This window comes from Mesoplodon bidens (genome assembly GCF_964165515.1).
Source record: "Mesoplodon bidens genome assembly, chromosome: 4".
Lineage (NCBI taxonomy): Eukaryota > Metazoa > Chordata > Mammalia > Artiodactyla > Ziphiidae > Mesoplodon > Mesoplodon bidens.
This window is the reverse complement of record NC_138160.1, coordinates 99784740-99809476: the sequence shown is the minus strand read 5'-3', so window position 1 is coordinate 99809476 and position 24737 is coordinate 99784740. Positions and strand designations below refer to the sequence as shown.

General features: G+C 36.9%; 1 protein-coding gene across 5 annotated transcripts in view; it reads right to left on the bottom strand.

The window, feature by feature from the left end:
• HSD17B4 (hydroxysteroid 17-beta dehydrogenase 4) overlaps positions 1 to 24737 on the bottom strand; it is a 153195-nt gene that overhangs the window by 86136 nt on the left and 42322 nt on the right. For all 5 annotated transcript variants that reach the window (XR_014015536.1, XM_081231332.1, XM_081231331.1 and 2 more), the window contains exons 12-17: positions 23439 to 23542; positions 21751 to 21987; positions 19258 to 19309; positions 14660 to 14731; positions 11210 to 11313; positions 6823 to 6888 (exon numbers count right to left, since the gene is read on the bottom strand). Coding sequence is in view for 4 of the 5 variants with exons in the window: in XM_081231332.1 (XP_081087458.1) it covers positions 6823 to 6888; positions 11210 to 11313; positions 14660 to 14731; positions 19258 to 19309; positions 21751 to 21987; positions 23439 to 23542 (635 nt within the window). In the remaining variant the exon portion in view is untranslated. The remainder of the gene's footprint in view (positions 1 to 6822; positions 6889 to 11209; positions 11314 to 14659; positions 14732 to 19257; positions 19310 to 21750; positions 21988 to 23438; positions 23543 to 24737) is intronic.

Below are 24737 nucleotides of genomic sequence, written 5' to 3'. Positions count from 1 at the left end.
AATGAGTTTTTGTTGTTTTTAATTATTGATTATTCGTTTTTAACAAATTTTATTTACAGAAAATAACATCTCCTATAATTCATAGGAAAATGTTGTTTACTTTTTAATGTTTTGTACAATTTTAATAAGCTCTTTCTCTTTCCCATCACTCTATATGATAGTTTTCTAAATTATTCACTTTTTAAATGACTCAGTATTTTTCCCTTTATATGGCTTCTAAAAATAATTAAATCAAATCAACAATTATCAAATAGATGTGACTTAAGATTCTGTATAAGATGGTAGAGGATGAAATGATCAATTTTAGAAAGCACTTAAAAAGAAATAGAACACTAGGCAAATATACATCATCACGTTGCATACAAATGGAAAAAAAATGATGAATTTCAGGGCCCAAAGGGGAAGGTGTCAAACACATAATAGATCATGGGCTTTGGCACCAGACAGACCTAGGTTCAAATCCAGCTCTGCCATTAGTGGGCAATTTTCTTTATCACCCTAAGCCTCAATCTTCTCATTTAAAAAACTGAGAGGCTAATCAAACTCTTACAGAGCATTATCCTTGATAAATATTAATACCTCAATAAATGTGAACTATTATGATTATTTTAAAAGATTTCAGCAACAGTATAAGACAATCAAGTTTTTAAGATTAGTGCCAGTGTTATTACCCCACAGATATCATTCCTATAAATGAAAAGAAACAACTCTTCTAAAGAAATCATATTAAAGGAATATGAAATTTTTCATAATATTTCAATGACAGCATTGCTTCCAACAGAAGGCAGAATTAGCAAAGACATAAAAGATCTATCATGAGAAATGACTAATGTAAACTGATTGGATGTTTGACTAAATTCAATCATAATGCAAAATAACCATTCTCCAAACAATAAAGAACACTATCAAGGTTTATTTTCTGATTATCTTGAAGGACTTTCATATTTCAGAAGAAAAGCAAAAAGCTTCGTGTTTTGTTCTGTTTCATTTCTGCCTAGATGTAAAAATCACTAAAATTCACACATACAAACTAAGAAAAATAGCTCTATATTGTCTTACTTGAGTATTAAATGTAAGTGGGAGGATCTTCCATATATGAGTAAATTAGTTCTTAGTTTTATTTATTTAAAGTGTACCAGTAGGGACTTCCCTAGTCATCCAGTGATTAAGAATCCACCTCCCAGTGCAGGGGACATGGGTTTGATCCCTGGTCAGGGGACTAATACCCCACATGCCAAGGGGCAACTAGGCCCTTGCGCCACAACTACTGAGTGCACGCCCTCTAGAGCCCACACACCACAACTAGAAAGCCCACACGCCACAACTACTGAACCCACACACTCTGGAGCCTGCGCACCACAACTAGAGAGCCTGCATGCCACAACTACTGAGCCCACGCGCCACAACTAGAGAGCCCACATGCCGCAGTGAAAGATTCTGCATGCCGCAACGAAGACCCTGCGTGCCACAACTAAGATCCAATGCAGCCAAATAAATAAGTAAAAAAAATTTTTTAAGTGTACCATTAAGTTAAACTAAATGCTAAATTAAAAGGGTCAGGGATTAGTTCTTCCCAAATCCTCACACCCCCTAAAAAAGCAAACAGATCAACAAGAAATACAGGTAAAACTACACAGATCCCAGGCCTCTAGTGTAACTAGAAGAGAAAAACCACAAACTTCAAATTCCTATAAGTAGAAAAATAAACACCTATATCCAGCAGCACTGTCTTCTGAGCACCCTCTCAAAACTACTAGAGAGAGTGGTAGGGGTGGGGAGGGGGAGTATAGCAGAAGCTCATGGAAGAGAAAAAAGGAAACAAAGAAAAATCACTTCGAGACACAGACAGTCTACCTCGAGGACAAAAATACTGAGAAGAATCCTGGAAGATTAGAATACTGACTACTGAGAAAAGAATTAAAAGTGCACAGGCCTCCAAATGGCAGTCCTAGAAAGGCAATACTTCTGAGGAAGAGGAGGATAAAACAAAGTGTCCCCTTCGAAGACTGAATGGTGAAGAAAAAGAAGCAAGAGGGGAAATTTATGATCCTACAGGATAAAGAGAACTAAAAAAAAATTTAATAAAACACTTCCCCACTATGCCCTACTCCAAAAAGCCATCCATTAAAGAAAAGGCACTTTGCTATACTGACAGAAGATGACAATTTGAATTTCTTTAAGAAAGAATCTTGTAAACCATCCCAAACTACTAACTTTACCTACAAAATGCATATAGGTAAGTAATCTCCATCTGTGCAAAGCTACAATAAGACTAAAAAAGAAAATAAGAACCAAAGCATTATAATAAATAAAATTTCCCCAAAAAGAACAACTAGCAAACAGAAGAAAATGATAACACAATACTCAAGCATTTGGGGATAGGAAATAAACATCTTGAATCTGAAATTCAAAAACCAAGAATATAAATGGACAACAAACATGAAGAAATGAAGTAAGAGATGATTAAACTTGGGAAAGAAATAAAAGAAAAATCAAAATCATATCAGAAATTGAAGACTAAGTTATAATGTTCCCAAAGGAGAATATATTCAAACAAAATTTTAATAAGGGGCATAGAAGAAAAAGAAGAAAAAAACCAAGAGGATGGAAATGAGATTAATAAAGAACTAAAAAAGGACAGAGAGAAAATGGTTGGAAGAAAGATAGAAAAAGATCCAATGTACATAAAGAGTACCTGAAGAAATAAAAATAAAACAATAAAAATAAAACAATGAATAAGAACTAATATTTAAAATTATCACCCTAGAAAACTTTTTGAAAATAAAAGATCTGAACACACATATTAAAAAGGCCCACCAGGTACATGGGAAAACTGACCTGGAATGAGCAACACTGAGACTTATCCTAGTAAAACTATTAGATTTTTAAAGATAAAGGGAAAAAAAAATCCTAAAGCCCTCGAGGATAAAGATCAAGTAACTTAGAGGAAGATAATGACTGGCATCAGACTTCTAAACAGCAATATAGAAAGCCAGGCAACAATGGAACACCATTTTAAGAAACTCAAGATTTCATATCCAGCCAAGCTGTCCTTCAAGTATCCAGAGTATAGAAAAATAGTTTTAAATACATAGGAACCAGACTTCCCTGGTGGCGCAGTGGTTAAGAATCCGCCTGCCAATGCAGGGGACATGGGTTCAAGCCCTGCTCCAGGAAGATCCCACATGCCACGGAGCAACTAAGCCCGTGCGCCACAACTATTGAGCTTGCGTTCTGGAGCCCATGAGCCACAACTACTGAGCCCATGTGCCACAACTACTGAAGCCCGCACGCCTAGAGCCCGTGATCCAACACAAAGAGAAACCACCACAATGAGAAGCCCGCGCACCACAATGAAGAGTAGCCCCCGCTCACTGCAACTAGAGAAAGCCCGTGCGTAGCGACGAAGAAGACCCAATGCAGCCAAGAATAAATAAATAAATTTATTTTTAAAAAAATAATAAGATAAATAAATACATAGGAACCAAAGGAATACTATACACGAGGCCTTCTTAGGGAACCTACCACAGGAGGAGCTTTATCCAACCAGGAGATATGGGAGAACCTTTGGCAAAAGGATTGATATATATTCAATTGCAAATCTAAGACTAAAACAAAGGTGGGGAAGAGGGAAGAATAATATATAAACGTTAAAATGTTCTGAAAAAGTAAAATTAATGCACTCCCCAAAATGCAAACTATAAGCAAAGAGAAACAAGGAAATAAAATAGGCTCTTTAATTGTTAGAAACAAGTAGGAAACAAAGCACAGCAATAAAAACTGAAAAAACAAATAGTAATAAATGAGAAAATTGGGCACTATGGGCATATAAAAAGGTATAGGACTTCCACTTCTGGCCTAGATGGAATAAGTGGAATGAACTTACTCTTCCACTGTAAACAAGTAGGAAAAAAAAATTTTTTTTAAGTGGGCGAGGGAGATACTGTTCTTAGACATTGGACAGTAGGCAGAACAGGATTATGATTCTTGATAGAAAAGAAACAAACAAGATGGACTCTACAATGGCCACAGCGCTCTGCCTGACAGCACTTTCTAGACTCCAGTGCAAAAAGGGAAACCAAAACATAGCAAAACAGTCTCAAAGAGTTAAAGAGATAAAGATCAGAGCTCTGGGAGAATGGGCAGCTGGAATGTAGATGTACTGAAAAGGAGGAAGCTACACAGGAAACAGTTCTAGAAATTTAAATAGAAGTCCCCTGAGGGTCACAGGGAAAGGCCCTGGAAGATGAGACACCACATGAAGAAGAAGCCAGGTGGAGATTAGAGGCACGCCAGCCAACAGGGAGCACTAAGACCCTGCACTTGTGAAAGAGCCATCCTGGACTTTCCTGCCCCACCCAGCCACTGTCTGAGAACAGCTACATGAGTGAGAGCCAACACCATTTGTAGCACAAGGACTGCCCAGGCAACCCAGAGTCATGTAAAATAATAAATCATTGTTTCAAAACAAAATTTTAAAAGTACTTATAATACACATGGTAATATAATAAAGAATTATATTTTAATGGATAGTATAACCAATATTCCAAAGATTAACTTTATTTAACAATGATGGTAGCTAAAATCCTAATTGTTAGAATAAGTAGTATAAGATATGTATCTGGGGAAACTAAAGATACTTGTTTTCATTCTCCTCAAATACAAAGCCTGACACCTGTTACCTATTTATTCTTTGGTCTTTCTAGATTATTGGGGATGAATTTTCTCTTTATTAATTATGAAAAACCATGAAGTATACTTGTAATATCATACCAGTTTGAAGATGAAGAAATTCTCCTAAAGACATGAAAAACAAAATATTCCAGAAGGGATATTGGTAGAGCGATGGTTGCCAGTTTCCCTACTGATTGAGAAGTTACTTATTTAATTTAAATACCTGGCACAAAGTTTATGCTATAACAACATAATCTGTTCCATTTCCACTTCTCCTTAAAGGTCTGTTCATCCACAATCATCTCCCACCACTCTCCGGTGTGAATGCTCTAATTCTTACTCCTTGTACATACATCATGCTCTTTTCTGCTATCATTACTAAGTTCTTATCCCCTTCCAGGCCATACTGCAAGCCTTATATCCCTGGTAAGAGAGTATCTGTACACCATTTTAGTTCAGAAGTCCCATCTTTCCTACCAAACTCTTCTGTATGCCATTCTCTAATGAGTAGCCCATCTCAGAATGTCTACAGCACTTACTCTACAATTCAAAGCCTTGTATTTAATCATTTGTTGCTTAGAATAGGTGCCCTAGAAATTAAGACATCTACACCTTATATCTAAGTATCCTTTCAGTTCCTTGTCAATAGATCACACTTCTGCTTGATTTGTATCTCCTATAGCACAGATCCAATTTAAAACAGCCCACAAAGCCCCTGAAATTTAAGCAAAGTTTTATGCAAAATGTTTTTGAAGAAACAGTCGGTAGTTTTTATCATATTCTCGAGTGACCATATGATACAAATGGTCAGGAACCTCTGTCAAATGATGGGTGTCCATTATTTATACAAAAAATATTTGTTAACCTATAAACTGTCCTTTGTCACACAGCAAAATACTCAAGTCTGCTAAAAGCTAACAAAAAGTTCTATTCATCTGAAAAAAGAAAAAAAGAAAATCTTTCTGCTTACTGTATAAAGAAATTCAAGCCATGGAAACTATTCAGCTTTTCTTATCTACAGCAGATACATTTTATTATTTCAGTAACACAAGAATAATAATGGAGCATTTCTGGGTTTTCTGAACCATGAAACCATGAAGTCTTCTGTTCTTTAGTGTGCTAATAAAATTAATTTCACTATGAAGCTTTAATTAAACATAAATATGAGTGCTCTCTTAAGAAACTGATAAGAAATAGGGATGGGAAGAACATTTAAAGGCAAAAACTAATCTGAGGCAGAAAGTATTGTTCTACCACCCAATTATAGAGTGTATAAAAAAATACAATTAATATGCTCCAAACTTAATTCTTTCTGGCTCATGAAATTATATTCCTATTTGCCAGCACACATAAATCCTGCAGAAGTTCTCATATCAAGTATATCAAAATTAGTATCAAAAAATAAGTGAATTTTACAAATAATGTGCTGTCATTACCTGCTTATTCACAGCATAACTTCAGAGCTTTACATATTCTGCTCTATATCTGCATGGTTAGTATTCTGGCCATCTTAGGGAAGAATCTTCAGGTCTCTCAAAAACAAAGTTGCTTTTCTCATCTTCATGGTCACCTTTTGTTTCTTAGATAAATCTTTGCATGCTTACAGAATTTGTTAACTGACAGGGCATTTTAACTCCTCCATCAGAAAACATATGATTTATGCCAAACAAAAGAGATTAAATCATCTACTCCTTCTCAGATGCTTTACTGTACCTGTCCACTAAAGTTAGCATAAAATAATCTCTCTTGAAGCAATGTCGCTCAGTTTTCTTTTCCAATAGAAGAAAGGATAACTGAAATTTGCCTTTTATTTTATCCTGCTCTCTAAGGCTTTAATGAAATTCTTCACTACTAAGCTAGGCAGTCTCCTTAAGGCAAGCAATCCATTGCCAACAAAGCATGATGCTTTTTCAATTGACTAATGAAAAGCCATTTTTCATTTTTTTTGATACCCAGTGGAGAAAAAAACTGCTAAGTAAAACTCCAGAAAGAACAAATTTCAACTACAGAAATATGCCGTTATTTTTATTACGTAGAAGAACACAGCTACTACTTTTGGACTCACAAAATTACAAAGGTATCAGAGTTATAAATCAAAAAGTGTCAGGAGTCAGGTGGCTTTATCACTTTTCAAAAATACATTCTTACCTGATTAAGTGAGGTGGTATCTGTAAGTACAGCATCAGGAGGTCTATTAGGTATGGCTACAGCTACCTGAGATCAAAAAACATTACACGTTAAATAATAACAAAATAATTGTTATTCTCTTTACCCAAACTGATATTTGATAAACAACCATGTTTCAATATACAGTCATCCCTCAGTTTCCAGGGGTGATTGGTTCCAGGACCCCTTCACGGATACCAAGATCTGCAGATGCTCAAATCCCTTATATAAAAGCGGTGTAGTATTTGCATATAATCTATGCACATCCTCCCATATACTTGGGAGGATGTGCATAGATTACTTATAATACCTAATACAATGTAAATGCTGTGTAAATAGTTTGGGAACTTTCTGGAATTTTTTTTTTCTGAATATTTTTGATCCACAGTTGGTTCAGTCTGCAGATGCCAAACCTGTGGATACAGAACCCACAGATATGGAGGGCTGACTGTAACAAAATCTGCAAGCTGGATAAAAAGTTTAGTTTAATATTTTATTTTCAGCACATAATGACATTTAAAATTTCATAACTTCTAGCTTCATCTACATTAAGATTTCCCTGAAATGACCTTGTTTAATGAAAGGAATTATATAACCAGATCCATTCTCTAGGCCACAAAGGAGAAAAAGGTAAAGACTCTTTTCCCAATGCAAAAGATGACAGTAACTGTAAGACTTAGACAAACAATTCACATCTATATTGATTTAATCTTTAAATGCACTTTACTAAGGGTGTGGATCTCTTTGCATTTATTTTCTTTTTAATTTTTATTGCAGTATAGTTGATTTACAATGTTGTGTTAATTTCAGGTGTACAGCAAAGTAAATCAGTTATATATATATATATATATATATATATATACACACACACACACACACACACACACACATATATCTCCACTCTTTTTTAGATTCTTTTCCCATATGGGTCCTTACAGAGTATTGAGTAGAGTTCCCTGTGCTATACAGTTAAGTCCTTATTAGTTATGTTTTATATATAGTAGTATGTATATGTCAATCCCAATCTCCCAAATTATCACTCCCCCACCATTTCCCCCCTGGTAACTATAAGTTTGTTTTCTACATCTGTGACTCTATTTCTGTTTTGTAAAGAAGTTCATTTGTATCATTTTTTTTTTCAGATTCTGCATATAAGTGATATCATATGATACTTGTCTTTATCTGGCTTAACTTCACTCAGTATGGCAGTCTCTAGGTCCATCCATGTTCCTGCAAATGACATTATTTCATTCTTCTTTATGGCTGAGTAATATTCCATTGTATATATGTACCAAATCTTCTTTATCCATTCCTCTTTTTTAAGTGCATAAATCTTTTTTTTTCATAAATTTATTTATTATTTTTTTTTTTTTGGCTGTGTTGGATCTTTGTTGCTGTGTGCAGGCTTTCTCTAGTTGCAGTGAGCGGGGGCTACACTTCATTGCAGTGCACAAGCTTCTCATTGTGGAGCACAGGCTCTAGGCGCACAGGCTTCAGTAGTTGTGGCACGCGGGCTCAGCAGCTATGGCTCGCGGGTGCTAGAGCGCAGACTCAGTAGTTGTGCCGCACAGGCTTATTTGCTCCATGGCATGTGGGATCTTCCCGGACCAGGACTTGAACCTGTGTCGCCTGAATTGGCAGGCGGATTCTTAACCACTGCACCACCAGGGAAGCCCCCATTCCTCTGCTGATGGACATTTAGGTTGCCTCCATGTCCTGGCTATTGTAAACAGTGCTGCTATGAACATTGGGGTGCATGGTTTTCTCCAGATGTATGCCCACTAGTGGGATTGCTGGATCATATGCTAACTCTATTTTTAGTTTCTTAAGGAGCCTCCATACTGTTCTCTGTAGTCGCTGTATCAATTTACATTCCCACCAACAGTGCAAGAGGGTTCCCTTTTCTCCACACCCTCTCCAGCATTTATTGCTTATAGATTTTTTGATGATGGCCATTCTAACCAGCGTGAGGTGATAACTCATAGTTTTGATTTGTATTTCTCTAATAATTAGTGATGTTGAGCATGTTTTCATGTGCTTTTTGGCCATCTATATGTCTTCTTTGGAGAAATGTCTATTTAGATCTTCCTCTTTGCATTTATATCCTAATTGGAGCAGTTGAGCTTCTTGGATGTGTAGATCAACGTTTTTCATCAATGCCATTGTTCCTTCAATTATTTTTTCTGCTTCTTTCTCTCTCCTCTCTTTCTGGTATGCCCATTACATAAAAGCTGATGTACTTAATGGTATTTCACATTTCTCTGAGCCTCTTCATTCTTTTTCTTCACCTTTTTTCTTTCTGTTCTTCAGACAGAGATAGATTGATCGATCTTCAAGCTTTTTGATTTTAATTCTGCCACTTCAAATCTACTGTTGAGAGCCTCTAGTAAATTCTTCATTTCAGTTATTGTACTTTCAGTTCCAGAACTCTTCTATTTGGCTCTTTATATAGTTTCTATTTATTGATTTCTTTCTCTTTTTTTTTTTTTCTGAGCCACAACACGCAGCTTGCAGGATCTTAGTTCCCTGACCAGGGACTGAACCCATGCCCCCTGCAGTGGAAGTGCGGAGTGCTAACCACTGGACCACTGGGGAATTCCCCAATTTTTCTCTATTTGATGAGACATTGTCATCATACTTTACTTCTTTACACACTTTACTTCTTTAAGCATGGTTTCCTTTAGTTCTTTGACTATATTTACAATAAATGGTTTGAAGTCTTTTCCTATTAAGTCTTCTCAAAAGCAATCTCTGTTGCCTGTTTTGCTTTGTTTTTTCCTATATATGGGTCATACTCTTTTATTTCTTTCAGATCTTGTAATTTTTTGTTGATAACTGGATACTTTAGATAACATATTGCAGCAACTCTGGATACTGAGACCCCTTTCCCCTTCCAGGGCTTGTTGTTATTGTTAACTTGTTTATTTGTTTAGTGACTTGGCTAGACTATTTTAGTTAAGTATATTTCCCCCACAGTGTGCAGACTCTGATGTTGCCCCTCAGAGGGTACAGCCTTGGGCAAGCACAGTCAGCCTGGGATGACAGTGGTTTTAGCAGGGCTCTGTGTGACTGTCTCTCCCTGATCTCTCTGTTAAACTGTCTGTCCAGCTGTTCGGCTTCACAAATTGACAGATGACTGTTCTATTATTTTCAACAGTGCCCTGGGGCATAAATTGTTCCACAATCTGATCCAATTGAAGTCAGGCCTTTTTGGAGGTGTAGTCTTTGAGGCCAGTCTTTGAGGTTTGTTATGATCCCATGACAACTCTTCTTAGCTATCTCTTTCCATGGTTCTCTCTGGCAAATTTCTAGTTGGACTAGTTTAGTTTACTGCTTTCATGGAGCTACCAGCCTCCTCTTGATTATCACTAAAGTAACCTTGTTTTTGAAACCATGCTTACTTTTGAGCTTCCAAATACTTGGTACCAAAATGAGTCAGTTTCCGTGGGAAGAGCTTCAGAGCTCTCTATATTATTACAGCCTGCCTTGCCCCCCAGGCAAAACCTCTGCACCACTGCAACGGACATGAGGGCAAGAATAGTGGCCCACTTCTCTCCAAGTGACATCCTCACTTTACAAGAAGAGTCCCAGGCAGAGGTAGGAGCTTCTGGTCTTCTCAGCTTGCCTCTAGCAGCACGGGACCACCACTCTATGAGCAGGCTGGGCAAGAGTTATCAGGGCCCTAGTGTTCTCAGCCTGCCACAGTGGAATACAGTCTCCACCCTACAAGTAGGGGCGGGGTAGAGGAAGACAGCCCCGTAACTCTCAGCCACTTTTACCTGTAATTGAGCTTCTGCAACACAAGCTGGGGAGCCGGGGTAGGAATAGGAAAAATGAGCGGGCTGCTCCTCCTAGGAAGACAGTGCGGCCCTATTCTGAGAACTGAGGGCAGAGGTAAAAGCTAGGTTAAATTGATGTAAAATCCAATTTACAAAATATTTTTAGGAAAAAAATATGTTTTTGGATAGAATTTGAAAACTAAAGAGTAACTAGAATTGTTTTATACAAGAGAAATGCTCAAGTCATTTAATGAATGATGATTTGCATTTATACAAGGATCACTTGTATGTGTTAGGTTTTTCTAAAGAGTTTTGGATGCAGACAAAGTTTGCATAAGAAAGCAAAGATATTCCCATAGTTACCTCAGCTACATTACACTTACGTCAGCCAGACTTTTCTATATATAACATATGTTATATATTAAAATATACAAATATAAACAGCATTTCAAATCCAAGGAACACATTCTGATTCAAAGAAGTGTGGATTACTGAAGCCCTACTCTATTAAATTACACATATGGTAAGTTCAAAATACAGATAAGGATCCTTAACGACACATGTATCTCGCTTATGAAGTCATAGCCTACCTTAGCTTTGTCTGACGTCCGTTTTCCACCAAAGCCTCCAGAGCCAACAACAAAGATGGAGAACTGATTATAACATATAAGTTCCTCCCCAGAGTAAGAGTAGACTGAAAAGTAAATGAAAGAAAAAAAGAAAAGAGGTTATTATCAAAAGACATAACTAGTTACCCAATATATGATCAACAATCCTTTTAAAAGCTTCAGAAAAGAACTCCAATTACTAAAAGGCTTTGCAATTTAAAGACACCCAAGTGTGGGATACAGAGCACTCGTTTTAATCATTCACTACCAGTCTCTGGAAGGCAGAGAGAAGAGGATCTTGACAAATCCTTTCTTGACTATGAAACAGCAGTTCATCTCACCTCTTCTTAAAGTTCCCCAACTGCCTTTCGTATTTCAATTCTCTCCTTCTCAAACCTTTCAAACAATTCCACTATAAAATGCAGACTAACACACATGAAAAGATGCTCATCATCGCTAATTATTAGAGAAATGCAAATCAAAACTACAATGAGGTACCACCTCATACTGGTCAGAATGACCATCATTAAAAAGTCTACAAATAACAAATGCTGGAGAGGGTGTGGAGAAAAGGGAACCCTCCTACACTGTTGGTAGGAATGTTAATTGGTACAGCCACTATGGAAAACAGTATGGAGGTTCCTCAAAAAACTAAAAATATAATTGCCATATGATCCAGCAATCCCACTCCTAGGCATATATCCAGACAAAACTATAATTCAAAAAGATGCATGCACCCCTATGTTCACAGCAACACTATATACAATAGCCAAGACATAGAAACAACCTAAAAGTCCATCAACAGATGAATGGATAAAGAAGATGTGATACACACACACACACAGAAATATTACTCAGCCATAAAAAAGACTGAGATAATGCCATTTGCAGCAACACATATGCACCTAGAGATTATCATACCAAGAGAAGTCAGAAAGAAACAGACAAATACCATATGATATCACTTATATGTGGAATCTAAAATATGACACAAATGAACATATCTACGAAACAGAAATAGACTCAGAGATATAGAGAACAGACTTGTGGTTGCCTAGGGGAAGGGAAGGTGGTGGAGGGATGGATTGGGAGTTTGGGATTAGCAGATGGAAACTATTATATATAGGATGGATAAACAACAAGGTCCTACTGTATTGCACAGGGAACTATATTCAATATCCTGTGATAAGCCATAATGGAAAAGAATATGAAAAAGAATGTATATATGTATAACTAAATCACTTTGCTGTACAGCAGAATTTAACACAATATTGTAAATCCACTAAAATTCAAAAATTCAATAAAATTTAAAAATTAAAATAAAATACAGATAACCACACTCCCAAATTTTCAAACATTCTGCTGAAGTCCTCAATAGAGCCTGGAATGTAAAAGAAGAAATAAGTGAGAATGAAGGTATAAGCTTCAGGAGGGCAGGATCATGGCTTTTTTGCTCACCATCATATTCCCAGCAATTAGAATAGTAACTGGGACAGAAAAGGCACCTAATAAATATGTATTAAATTAATTAGTAAATCAATGAACATATGATGTGATTGAACAAGTTAGTGAATAAGTAAGCAAGTAATGAATGAAAGACAGCTGTCCCTCTTTCTACTGACTACTTTCCTGGTGACAGTTTGAGCATCACCCAAATCACCAGCACTATAAAACTAGGAATATGATTTTGAATTGTATAATAAGGAAAAATAAAATTATAACAAAAAATAAGGGAACTCATGGTGATTTGTATTTTATTTTATTTTTTTATTTTTATTTTTATTTTTTTTGTGGTACGCGGGCCTCTCACTGTTGTGGCCTCTCCCGCTGCGGAGCACAGGCCCCGGACGCGCAGGCTCAGCGGCCATGGCTCACGGGCCCAGCCGCTCCGCGGCATGTGGGATCTTCCCGGACCGGGGCACGAACCCGTGTCTCCTGCATCGGCAGGTGGACTCCCAACCACTGCGCCACCAGGGAAGCCCTTGTATTTTAAATAAGACTTTTATCCTTATTACACAGAAAATTGGATATCTAATTCCATCTATATTTTATCTACAAATTCTAATACATTATTACCTATTACCAAACTATAGCTAAATAAATGGAGTAGATCAAGAAAGAAGAGTAAAAATTAAAGCTAAGGTTACTGCAAAACTTTTTTGTGGCAGACATTTGGTAGAATGGTGAGAAGAATAAAAGAAAACCAGGAGAGTTGCAGCCAAATGTTAGCCAGTATTTGGAATGGTAAGAAAATACAAAAATCTTAAAAAAGAAAGAAGAGGGATAAGGAGGAAGAGGGAAAGAGAGAGAACAGACACATGTTCTATGTGTCTATGATGAAATACATAGTTTAGTTTGTAAACTATGAGTTAACAAAAACAATGTAGTAGAAAAATATTTCAGAGCATTAAAAATGTTCTCAATATATTATTAAGTAAAAACAAGGCGAGTTCCAAAACAACATATTCAGTATAACCTCCTGTGTATTTAGAACAAAAATGATAAAGCTTATATTCCAAATACCAGACAATATTAAACTTTCTACTGCTATGTCCAAAATTTTTTGTTTATCTATTTCTATTGTTCTTAAACTTTAAAACAAATAAATTCTAAACAATGTATCTTTAGCTTATGTTTAAATACTAGTATTTCAACATTCATTAAACTACTATAATCTTTTTTCCTACTGCAAATAAAATGTGGCTATGGTGTTTAAACCACATTATAAGTTCAATAGGTTTGAATGTGCAAGGTTAAGAACCTAACTACCATTTATAAGGATGATTCACGGGCTTCCCTGGTGGCGCAGTGGTTGAGAGTCCGCCTGCTGATGCAGGGGACACGGGTTTGTGCCCCGGGCCTGGAGGATCCCACATGCTGCGGAGCGGCTGGGCCCATGAGCCATGGCCGCTGAGCCTGCGCGTCCGGAGCCTGTGCTCCGCAACGGGAGAGGCCACAACAGTGAGAGGCCAACGTACCGCAAAAAAACCCAAAAAAACAACAAAAAAGAATGATTCAGGGGTCAAATACGTTCCAAGTTCCAAAGAGCTAACATAGAAAAGAGTATCTACAACATAGCCTAATTATCAATTGAAGGCAGTCTATGTATTCATTCCTGCCAAAAACATAATCTAGGAAGCATAATTCTCCTCTATGTTTGCTATACCAGCCACATTTCTCACCTCTGTGCTTTGGTTATGTTGTTACAAATCCCCTGAAATGTCCCACTCTCTGGACCTCTACCCCAATCTACTCCACCCCCTTCTCCCTTATTTTCTAAAAAAGCTTGTGAATTTTTAGAACACTAATCTTGCTGTCTCACAACTGGAAGATAAATAGAAACTTATTCATCAACTTCTGTGATAAAGCATTGTATTACATACAAAGCCTATGAATCTAACAATATTATTAGAAGAACTAGAAATGAGTTACCATCCATAAGAATTATTAAACCAGATCCTTTATCCAGGACATCAGCAACAACTGCTTCACATTTTAATTTTCCTAAAATGGAAAGTAAAATAATAAATAAATAAATAAGGAGACTGTTTTAAAGACCATAAGTTATATGAAGACATGAGAGAAATTAACATAACTTCCACTGTAAGTTCAGCAAAACTAAAAAAATATGATTTAGAATAATTTTCAATATAATGTTGAATCATAAACATTAAAAGCAATCAGAATACCTGAGTCACCAAATTTGAAACATCAATAATTCTGATAAATTAGGTTGTAAAAAGTAACAATTTTCAATCATTCAATGAACACTTGTTAAGCATACAGCCAACACCATCTACCCCATTCCTTCTCAAATCTCTACTCTACGGGCTTCAATTAGACAGTGTTTCTTTCTAACTACTCTGTTCTTTTGGGGACTGTTCCATTATTTAACTGGTAATGTTAAATCTTGATGGATTAACAATTATTTGGGAGTGAACTCATAATCTTTTTCTCCAACCTGTTCTTCTCTTTTGTTCCCTATACGAATGAATGGTACTATCCACCCAACTGCCAAGCCAGAAACTTCAGCATGACCCCTGCCTCATAAAATAGTGTCTAAGTATGTGGCAAGACTTGAGTATGAAGAGACTGGGAGAAGCCAGATTATATGAAAAGTTTCTGATTTCATCCTGAAGTCTATGGACAGCCATCTGGGGTTTTTAATAGAGAAGTGACAAATACACTTGCATTTTGGAAATAATATTCTGGCTACAGTGAGATGAGCAGAACTGAAGGGAGCAAGAATGGAGGCAGAGGGATTCCCTGGTGGCGCAGTGGTTGAGAGTCCGCCTTCTGATGCAGGGGACACGGGTTCGTGCCCCGGTCCGGGAAGATCCCACATGCCACGGAGCGGCTGGGCCTGTGAGCCATGGCCGCTGAGCCTGCGCGTCAGGAGCCTGCGCTCCGCAACGGGAAAGGCCACAACAGTGAGAGGCCCGCGTACCGCAAAAAATAAAAATAAAATAAAATAAATTTAAAAAATAGGGCTGCGTGAAAACTTAGGCTGTAACACTAAACGGAAGACTCAAACTGAGACGGTGGAGCAGGAGAACATGGAACTCACCTCCCCCCCAACAAACACATCAAAAATACATCTACAGGTGGAACAGTTCTCCCTGAAAACTAAGTGGAGACTAACAGAAAGACCTGTACAACCAAGACTGTAAGAAAGACCCACAGGTAACTGGGTAGAAAGGGAAGAAAAGCGAGCAGGTCAGGACCTGTGCCCCTGAGAGGGGACTCAGAGGAAAAAGGAGATTACACAGGAAGAGACCTTCCCTGGGGAGTGAGCACTTCAAGCCACATATTGTGCGCCCCAGCCCTGGTGTCCAACAGAGGGAACACGAGTCCCCGTGGCTGGCTGGAGGGCCAGTGGGATTAACAGGAGGGCTGTGGGAAGCCTGGACTCCGGGAGCACGTGAACACTTACGTGCTCCCGAGGCAGGGCAGAGGGGGCAGACTGAAACCACTTGGGTAGCTGACTGGCTGCCTACAGCTGTCCTGGTCCCCAGCCTGAACTGAGAGAACACGCCAGCACCATTTGCCTTGTGTTGCAGCTTCACACTCTGGGCTGCCGTGATTGAGGGAAAGGCTCAGCCATGAGACACTGAGGAGGTTCAAACCCTAAGTGGCAACTGAGTGGCGAGGGGGCAGCCATTACTGGTGACTGTACAGGGGCCCCAGATCTCTGATGGTGGCCATGCCAAACAAAACCCATGCTCTGACCCTCACTGACTACCCACCCCAGCCCCTCTCGCTCCACCACTGCTCCCCTCTGGGGCAAGGGTGCCAGTGCTGGGAGGCAGGGAAAGCACACACTTAAAGGAAACTTAGCCAGCTCAGACCCGACCCTCAGGGCTTCTGCTCCAGCAACTTGGGACCTGCCCCCGCACCAATTTAAAATAGAAGGATTTGGCATAATCAGGTTGGTAATCAGGTTGACTTTGGGAAAAAATAACTTCAGACGTAATAGGAGAGCATGTTTTAAAGTTGGTCAGAGTGGACATGCAGGACATGCAGTACCAAGATGACAGCTGCCGACACACATTGAGAAAAGACATAAATTGTGCTCACCTCAAATCCAGCTCTCCCATCAATGCCACTGTATAGGGACACGCCCACAAAAGAACACCCCTTCAAGACCACCATAGGTAACTATTTCACCAAATTTCAATAGACAGAAATAGATAAGCAAAATGAAAAGACAGAGGAATCTGTTTCCACTGAAAGAGCAAGAGAAAACTCCTGAAAAAATAATGAAATAGAAATAAACAATTTACCAGATAAAGAATTCAAAGCATTAGTAATAAGAATGCTAACCAGGGCTTCCCTGGTGGCGCAGTGGTTGAGAATCTGCCTGCCAATGAAGGGGACACGGGTTCGAGCCCTGGTCTGGGAAGATCCCACATGCCATGGAGCAACTAGGCCCGTGAGCCACAATTACTGAGCCTGCGCGTCTGGAGCCTGTGCTCTGCAACAAGAGAGGCTGCGATAGTGAGAGGCCCACACACTGTGATGCAGAGTGACCCCCACTTGCCACAACTAGAGAAAGCCCTCGCACAGAAACAAAGACCCAACACAGCCATAAATTAATTAATTAATAAAAAAAAAGAATGCTAACTGAATTAGGGAAAAGAATAGCTGAATACAGTGAGAGTTTTAACAAGGAGCTAGAAAATTCTAAAAATAACCAATCAGAACTGAAGAATACAATTGAAAAGAAAAACACACTAAAAGGAATTAACAGCACTCTAGGTGACACAGAAGAACACATAAGTGATCTAGAACATAGAAAATGGAAATCACCCAATCAGAACAGCAAAAAGAAAAAAGATGAGAACATTTTAAGGGATCTTTGGGGTAACATCATGCATACCAACATTCCATTATAGGGGTCCCAGAAGGAGAAGAAAGGGAGAAGGGGGTAAAAATATATTTAATGAAATTATGGCTGAAAATTTCCCAAGTCTGAAGAAGGAAACAGATATCCAGGTACAGGAAACACAGAGGGTCCCAAACAAGATGAATCCAAACATACCCGTACCAAGACATATCGTAATAAAAATGGCAAAACTAAAAGAGAGAATTCTAGAGGCAGCAAAAGAAAACCAAAGAGCATATACAAGGGAATGCCCTAAGGCTATCAGCTGATTGTTCTGCAGAAACTTTGCAGGCCAGAAGGGAGTGGCATGGTATATTTAAAGTGCTGAAAGGGAAAAACCTACAACTTAGGACATTCTACCCAGCAAGATTATCCTTCAGAATTGAAGGGGAGATAAAGAACTTCTTGGATAAGCATCAATACTAAACCAACCTTAAAAGAAATGCTAAAGGGTCTTCTCTAAGTAGAAAAGAAAAAGCTATAACAAGAATTAAGTATCTATAGAAAAGGAAAAATCCCATTAGTAAAGGCAAATATATAGGTAAGGCTGAGGCTCAACCACTTAAATAAGCTAGTACAAAGATTAACAAACAAAAAATTGTAAAATCAAGTATAACTACAATAATCAGTAAAGGGATAAACATAAAGATGTAAACTATGACATCAAAAACACAGATGGGGGAAGCGAGTAAAAAAATGTAGAGCTTTTAAAATGTGTTTGAACTTAAGGGACTACCTGGTTTAAAACAAATAAATAGAGTCATAGATCAACATCTATGAGCCCCATGGTAACCACAAATCAAAAATCTACAACAGATACCCAAAAACAAAAGAGAAAGGAACACAAGCAAAAGAAAAGCATGAAACCACAAAGGAAAAAACTAAAAGGGGAAGAACTACAAAAGCAACCAGAAACAACTAACACTAACACTGAAATAGAACTATTCGGCATTAAGCAATATGGATTTTTTTAACTTAAAATCTCAAAAAAAATTTAAGTACAATGCTAGCTATTTGCTGATCTCTACATTATATAATGTGAAATGAAAAAGACTTTTTTTTTATTTTACCACCTTACATGGTCAGTATATAATTAATATTCTGACATCAGAGTAGCAACTTAAAACAAGCTTATTGAAGTAAAGTGAAAAAATAATGAGAAGATTTACTGAACAAGTAAGATATCATTGAGAAAAATAAATTGATTATTAAGACACCCTTGGTTTTACTTACTCTAAAAGAAAATAGAAAAAAGTTAATTACAAGACATTCTGTATCTTTTAACATTGTTTGCTTTATGAAAATCAGTACCAACACAAATACCTGAGAAAAGAATGAAGAATCATATTCATGGGAATCATAAGTGATTATACACAATCACTAAGTTTAGGACACACACAGAAAATTCTCCTTTCAATTGCTGACCAGATGTGCAGTATTTTGAAGTAATTTATTAAATAAGACTATTCAAATAGGACAAAGTTTATGGGAACCAAAATAGGTACTAGTTAACATCAATCTACTCTAACGGCTGACATGCACATAAATAATTTATAATATAGTTTATTTAGATTGCTCTATGCCAGTTTAACACATTGACACAGTTTGGAAGGTCAGTCAGAAAATAAAACGATCAAGAACTCACCTGCTCTGGGAAGTGGTTTATATAACTCCAGGTACTGCTCCCCATGAAGAACCTACATTCGGGTAAGCAAAATTTTATTAGTAGACTTTCTTTTTCCACAGCTTCTTCTGTGGATACTGCTAATCACAAGTGGCATTTCACTGTCCACACGTTCACGTGACTACTTCCCCCAAATTATCTGTCTCAATTTGGCTCCCACTTCTTAATTATATGATTCAGAAATAATCAGTCCCCCAATCTAAAGACTGTCAGCTCTCTAGAATAGAAAAGATACATTTGTGTTCTTTCTTGACATTCATAAATTTTTGTTGACTGATAACTGTGGATTATTTGCCAATGGAGACACTAAACTAGGCGTATTTCCAGTGCTCATCACTGTGCCTAGAACATAACAGGTATCCAGTAAATACCTACTGAATAAAAATGAACAAATAGGTCAGTACTAGTAAAGTAATATCAGGTCACACCTGCCAAATACAAATGACACAACCAAAACATTAATATAAATCTTACAACCACATTCAAGTAAAAGCAATGTCAACATTTCCTTAGTGTAAGAGTAAATACTAAAGACCCTGTGCAACTTCATAGCCACTTAACCTCAATGTATCAAAGCAAGAATATAAAAATATATGTAGGAATACAATAGGACAGTAAAAACAAAACCTGACCCATATAGCTGAATGACCACACTCAACTGCTATGGGACAGTTTAATTCCCAGTCTTCCTCAGAACCCAGAAGGGAAAAAGAAAAGGGGTGAGGGTAGTGATGGGAGGACAAATGAAGGACTGCCTCACTATCATATGACCTGGAAGCTCAAGGTTAGAAAGACTGGGATTCAAATCCCAAGATGGCTATCATTCCCAGTGACAGATTTTTAACACTATTCATGATTTCCAACTCCTTCCAACTCAATTTACTTTAATTGTTTGTACTGACATCACCCAAACAGAAGAATTGTATGCAACAAACACCATGGGAGAGTGACTAAAACAACAAACTGCCTGGCATCTATTTCTTGCCTCCCTCCCTACTTCATCGAATACTTTAAGAAAATAACCTTAGATTCTCATAGATTCAGAGCAGCAATGAGCTAATTGATCCTCCAGTAAATGGGTTCTCCAAACAGTCAAAGTCACAGAAATCAGTTCAAAAGTCTACGATTCAACAGTTATCAACTGGACTCATGGCCTGACCCTTACTTCAAGAAATAAAATAACCCCAAAGCCTTCTCACAATTGTTTGCTCCTTCCTTCTTGAAACAATGTATTCACTTTGCTTCTCAAATACCACATTCTCCTGATACTCCTCATACCTCACCAGCCACTCCTTCCCGATGTCTCTTGCTAACTCCTCCTCATCTCTTCAACCTCTCACCAAACTCAGGCTTTTTTTCTCTACTTACATTCACACATTGGTGATTTCACCCAGTCTCATGTCTTTAAATCTCACTTAAATGCTACGAATCCCAGTAGGGCCTCCCCCACAAACTCTAAACTCACATATTTAACTGCCCACTTTATATCTCCACTTGAATGTACAATAGGCATCTCAGATCTGTCCAAAATCAACTCCTGATCATCCCCACCTTAAAGTTACTGTATATATCTATTTTATTATACATAGTTATATGTCATATGTAACTACTATACATATTAAATACATTGTACATAATAAATTATAAATATACAGCTATATATGCATATATATCATCCCAGTTAACCAGACCAAAAACCTTCATCCTTGACTCCTCTTTCTTTCCATGCATATCCAGACTAGTGCTGGAATTACCATAATAAACTCCAAACTGGTTTCCCTGCTTCTATGCTTGGCTCCCATAAATCTATTCTCCACAGAGGAGCAAAAATGAGCCTGTGAGTGAACACAGCCAGATCATACCACTCCTCAGTTCAAAGCACTACAAATGGCCTCCCATGTTAATCAGAGTATGAGCTGAAATTCTTATGATGACTCCAAGGCCCTCTTCTCCTACCACTGCCCCCTTGCTCATTCTATAGCTATATCAACCCCCTTGCTGTTCCAAAAACAAGGTAAGTATGCACCTGCCTCGGGGCCTTTTACACCTGTTCTCTCTGCTTCAAATATTCTTCACTCTTGCTCCTTCATCATTATTGTCAGGTAAGGATTATCATACCCATTTTATAGATAAGGAAACTAAAGCTTAGAGAAGTTATTTACCCTTGGTCAAATAGCATGTAATGGCAGAGAGAGAATTAATAACATTATGCCAGGGTTATGGACTGTACATAATTATTGTTGTCTTCTTTTCCCTTGTCTTTTCAACTAACTCTCTACCCTTTTTTCCTTTTTAAGAAAAATTAAAAGACATACTAAGTCTTTATTCTTGAATCAACCACTATAAACTATTATATTAAGACATCACACACACACACACACAGCATGTGACATTTACCAATCATATTTAAAGAAAGAGAAGAAGAACAAAATAAAGGTTTCTTATTATGCATACCTTTGCCAAGTTGACTGAAAGCCCAGGAATCTCTGCTAATCCTCCACCCATTATAGACTTCTGAGCTAGAATAACTCCAAAGGTAGGCAAACAGGAGAAATCAGAACTCCCTTCATAAATAAATTTCAAATCTTTCGGTTCCTTGATTGATGCTCCCACTCCAAGGGCATACATAATAGTGTCCAGTTCCGTATAAGAAGAAGAAAATGGAGGAAGTTTATGGCCAATAGCTCCAGCCTATGGAACAATTGTAGAAAATTATTTTTTCATTGATATTCTTGTCAAATCTTTAAATTTCTGACTTTTCAAAACTATTAACTGCTACATACTTAGCTTTGTGAATAGAATGTCATTTTAGTGAACCTGATAGGGTATAATAATTGTTTCACTATATTTTTTTAATAAAATCAATTATAATGTATGGAAAAAGACTTCATTTACAAATAATTACTTTTTTCTTGCCCACTTCTTGCTAACAGATAGTATATCTCATTTTCAACTTTCCTGTCTCTGATGATGGAAAAGCCTATTAATACAGTGACTGTTAGCTACTCAAAATTACAAAAAATAAAAAATTTATTATAAACAGGGATAATGAATGGCTCTATAAGATCTATTTTATAAAAGTCAGTATAAACAGATGAGCAAAACACTGCTTAATGCTTATAAATCAGACTCCCTCATAATGGTTTTGGTTATAATTAGATTTTACCGTAAGCTCCTACCTAGGACTGTCCTTTATCTAATTGCATATTGTATTTTTCTATTTAGTGATGACATGCCTAGCTAATTTGTGAAGCATATGTTAGGTTATAAAAGAATCATGTCCAATTTTTCATCACTTTCATTCTAAAGCAAGAGTCAGCAAACAACAGCTGAGAATTAAGAATGGTTTTTACATTTTTTTAAGAGTGGTCTAAAAAAAGAAAAAGAAGATTATGTGTCAGAAACAGTATGTGGTCCATAAAGCCTAAAATATTTACCATCTGGCCCTTTACCAAAAAAGTTTGCCAACCCCTACTCTAAAGTAAAATCACATTTATAAACTGCTCATATTCTCAGGGTTACAATTAGATTGTTTATTTCATCACTATGTCTCCCCTGAGTCACAAAACACCACACCTGAATGTGTCAAATGACTTATTTCTTATTATTTATGCACTATAATTTTTTTAAAAAAAAAGAAGTACTGGAGATAGTTAATCAGCAAACTTCACAAGAGCTATAACCACAGCTCTATTAGAATTTCTGACACAATGGGAGACTTTTTACTGGCAGCCATGTTGAAATATTTCCAAAATACAATTTATCAATGCTTTTCCTTAAAAGAAATGACTCAAAAGAGGCACTAAGTTAAATATCCTTTTCTAAAGAGTTAGAAAGTGACTGAAGGATGATTATCAAAAATGCTCCAAAAAACAAAAAAGACACTTGTTATTACACTGAAGAAGAGAAAGTAAAAGTTACATTTAATATTTTAGCCTTATGTTCATTCAAATTTTATAAACATTCAGTACATGTTCTATAAAGTTTTATGGTCACTCACCTTTCCTATTTAACAATAAATTAATAGCTTGGAAAAGCATTTTTTGCATAAAAGAAAAGAAAAAAGGAAAGAAAAGAAAAAAGGAAAGAAAAGAAAAAAGTCTCCAGAGAAGGCAAAGCGTTAGGCTTTCTCTTCCACTTACAAATCCTGATGTAGCTGTTGATGTCACATTACTGGTATGATTTGCTGAAACTCCTCCATCTGAATCTATTTTATTTAGAGCTTCAATTATACCGCCAATTGAGTCTAAAAAAAAGGAATAAATGACAATAATAATGCTTTTTTCCATCAACAGATGAATGGATAAAGATGTGGTACATATATACAATAGAATATTACTCAACCATAAAAAAAGAGTGAAATAATACCATTTGCAGTGACATGGATGGACCTAGAGATTGTCATACTGAGTGAAGTTAAGTCAGAAGGAGAAAGACAAATATCTATGATATCACTTATATGTGGAATCTAAAAAAATGGTACAAATGAACTTATTTACATAACAGAAACAGAGTTATAGATGTAGAAAACAAACTTATGGTTACCAACTGGGGAGGGAGACAGGGAGGGATAAATTGGGAGACTGGGATTGACATATACACACTACTATATATAAAATAGATAACTAATAAGAACCTACTGTATAGCACAGGGAACTCTACACAATACTCTATAATGACCTATATGGGAAAAGGATCTAAAAAACAGTGGATATATGTATACGTATAACTGATTCACTTTGCTATACAGCAGGAACTAACACTACATTGTAAATCAACTATACTCTTATAAAAATTAATTTAAAAAAAATCAGTCCCACTATGGTGTGGGAAGAGCATTTACATATGTGAAATATCTAGCCAGTTATTTTACAGTGCTATTTAACTAGTGACTACAGGACAAACTTCCAGATTTTTCCTATATAGTTGAACTATATTTAATTTGTACTGAAAAAAATTTTAAATCATGAATGATTCAAGTCAATCAACTTCAGGATAAATAAGGATGAACGAATTGAAGTTTCTCCTTAGGATCACTGGAATTTAAATAAGACAGGGTGCTTTGGTAAACCTATTACATAAAGATCATAAAAGCATCATCTTTCAAATATCCTAAAGAGCTAATATTCCCCTGGTGAAATCCAAATAAATGTAAGCTATTTCAAAAAAAAAAAAAAAAAGCTTTTGTTACAGACGTGACTAAGAAAAGCTACAATGCTTTAGACAATCATTCCTCTAACATCCAGCAAGCCTGCTGAAGAACCTTCGCTGGCATTCGTGAACTGACTGCATAATGTCAGGCTACTGCAGGAAAAAATCGTGAAAGACTCTGAATAGACCAAAGATAAATGGGTGTTTCCAACATACTCTCCCCACGTTATGATTCCAAAGAGGCTCTGAGCTTTGCAAAGTCTTTGAGTGATTTTACAACTCTGTAAAGT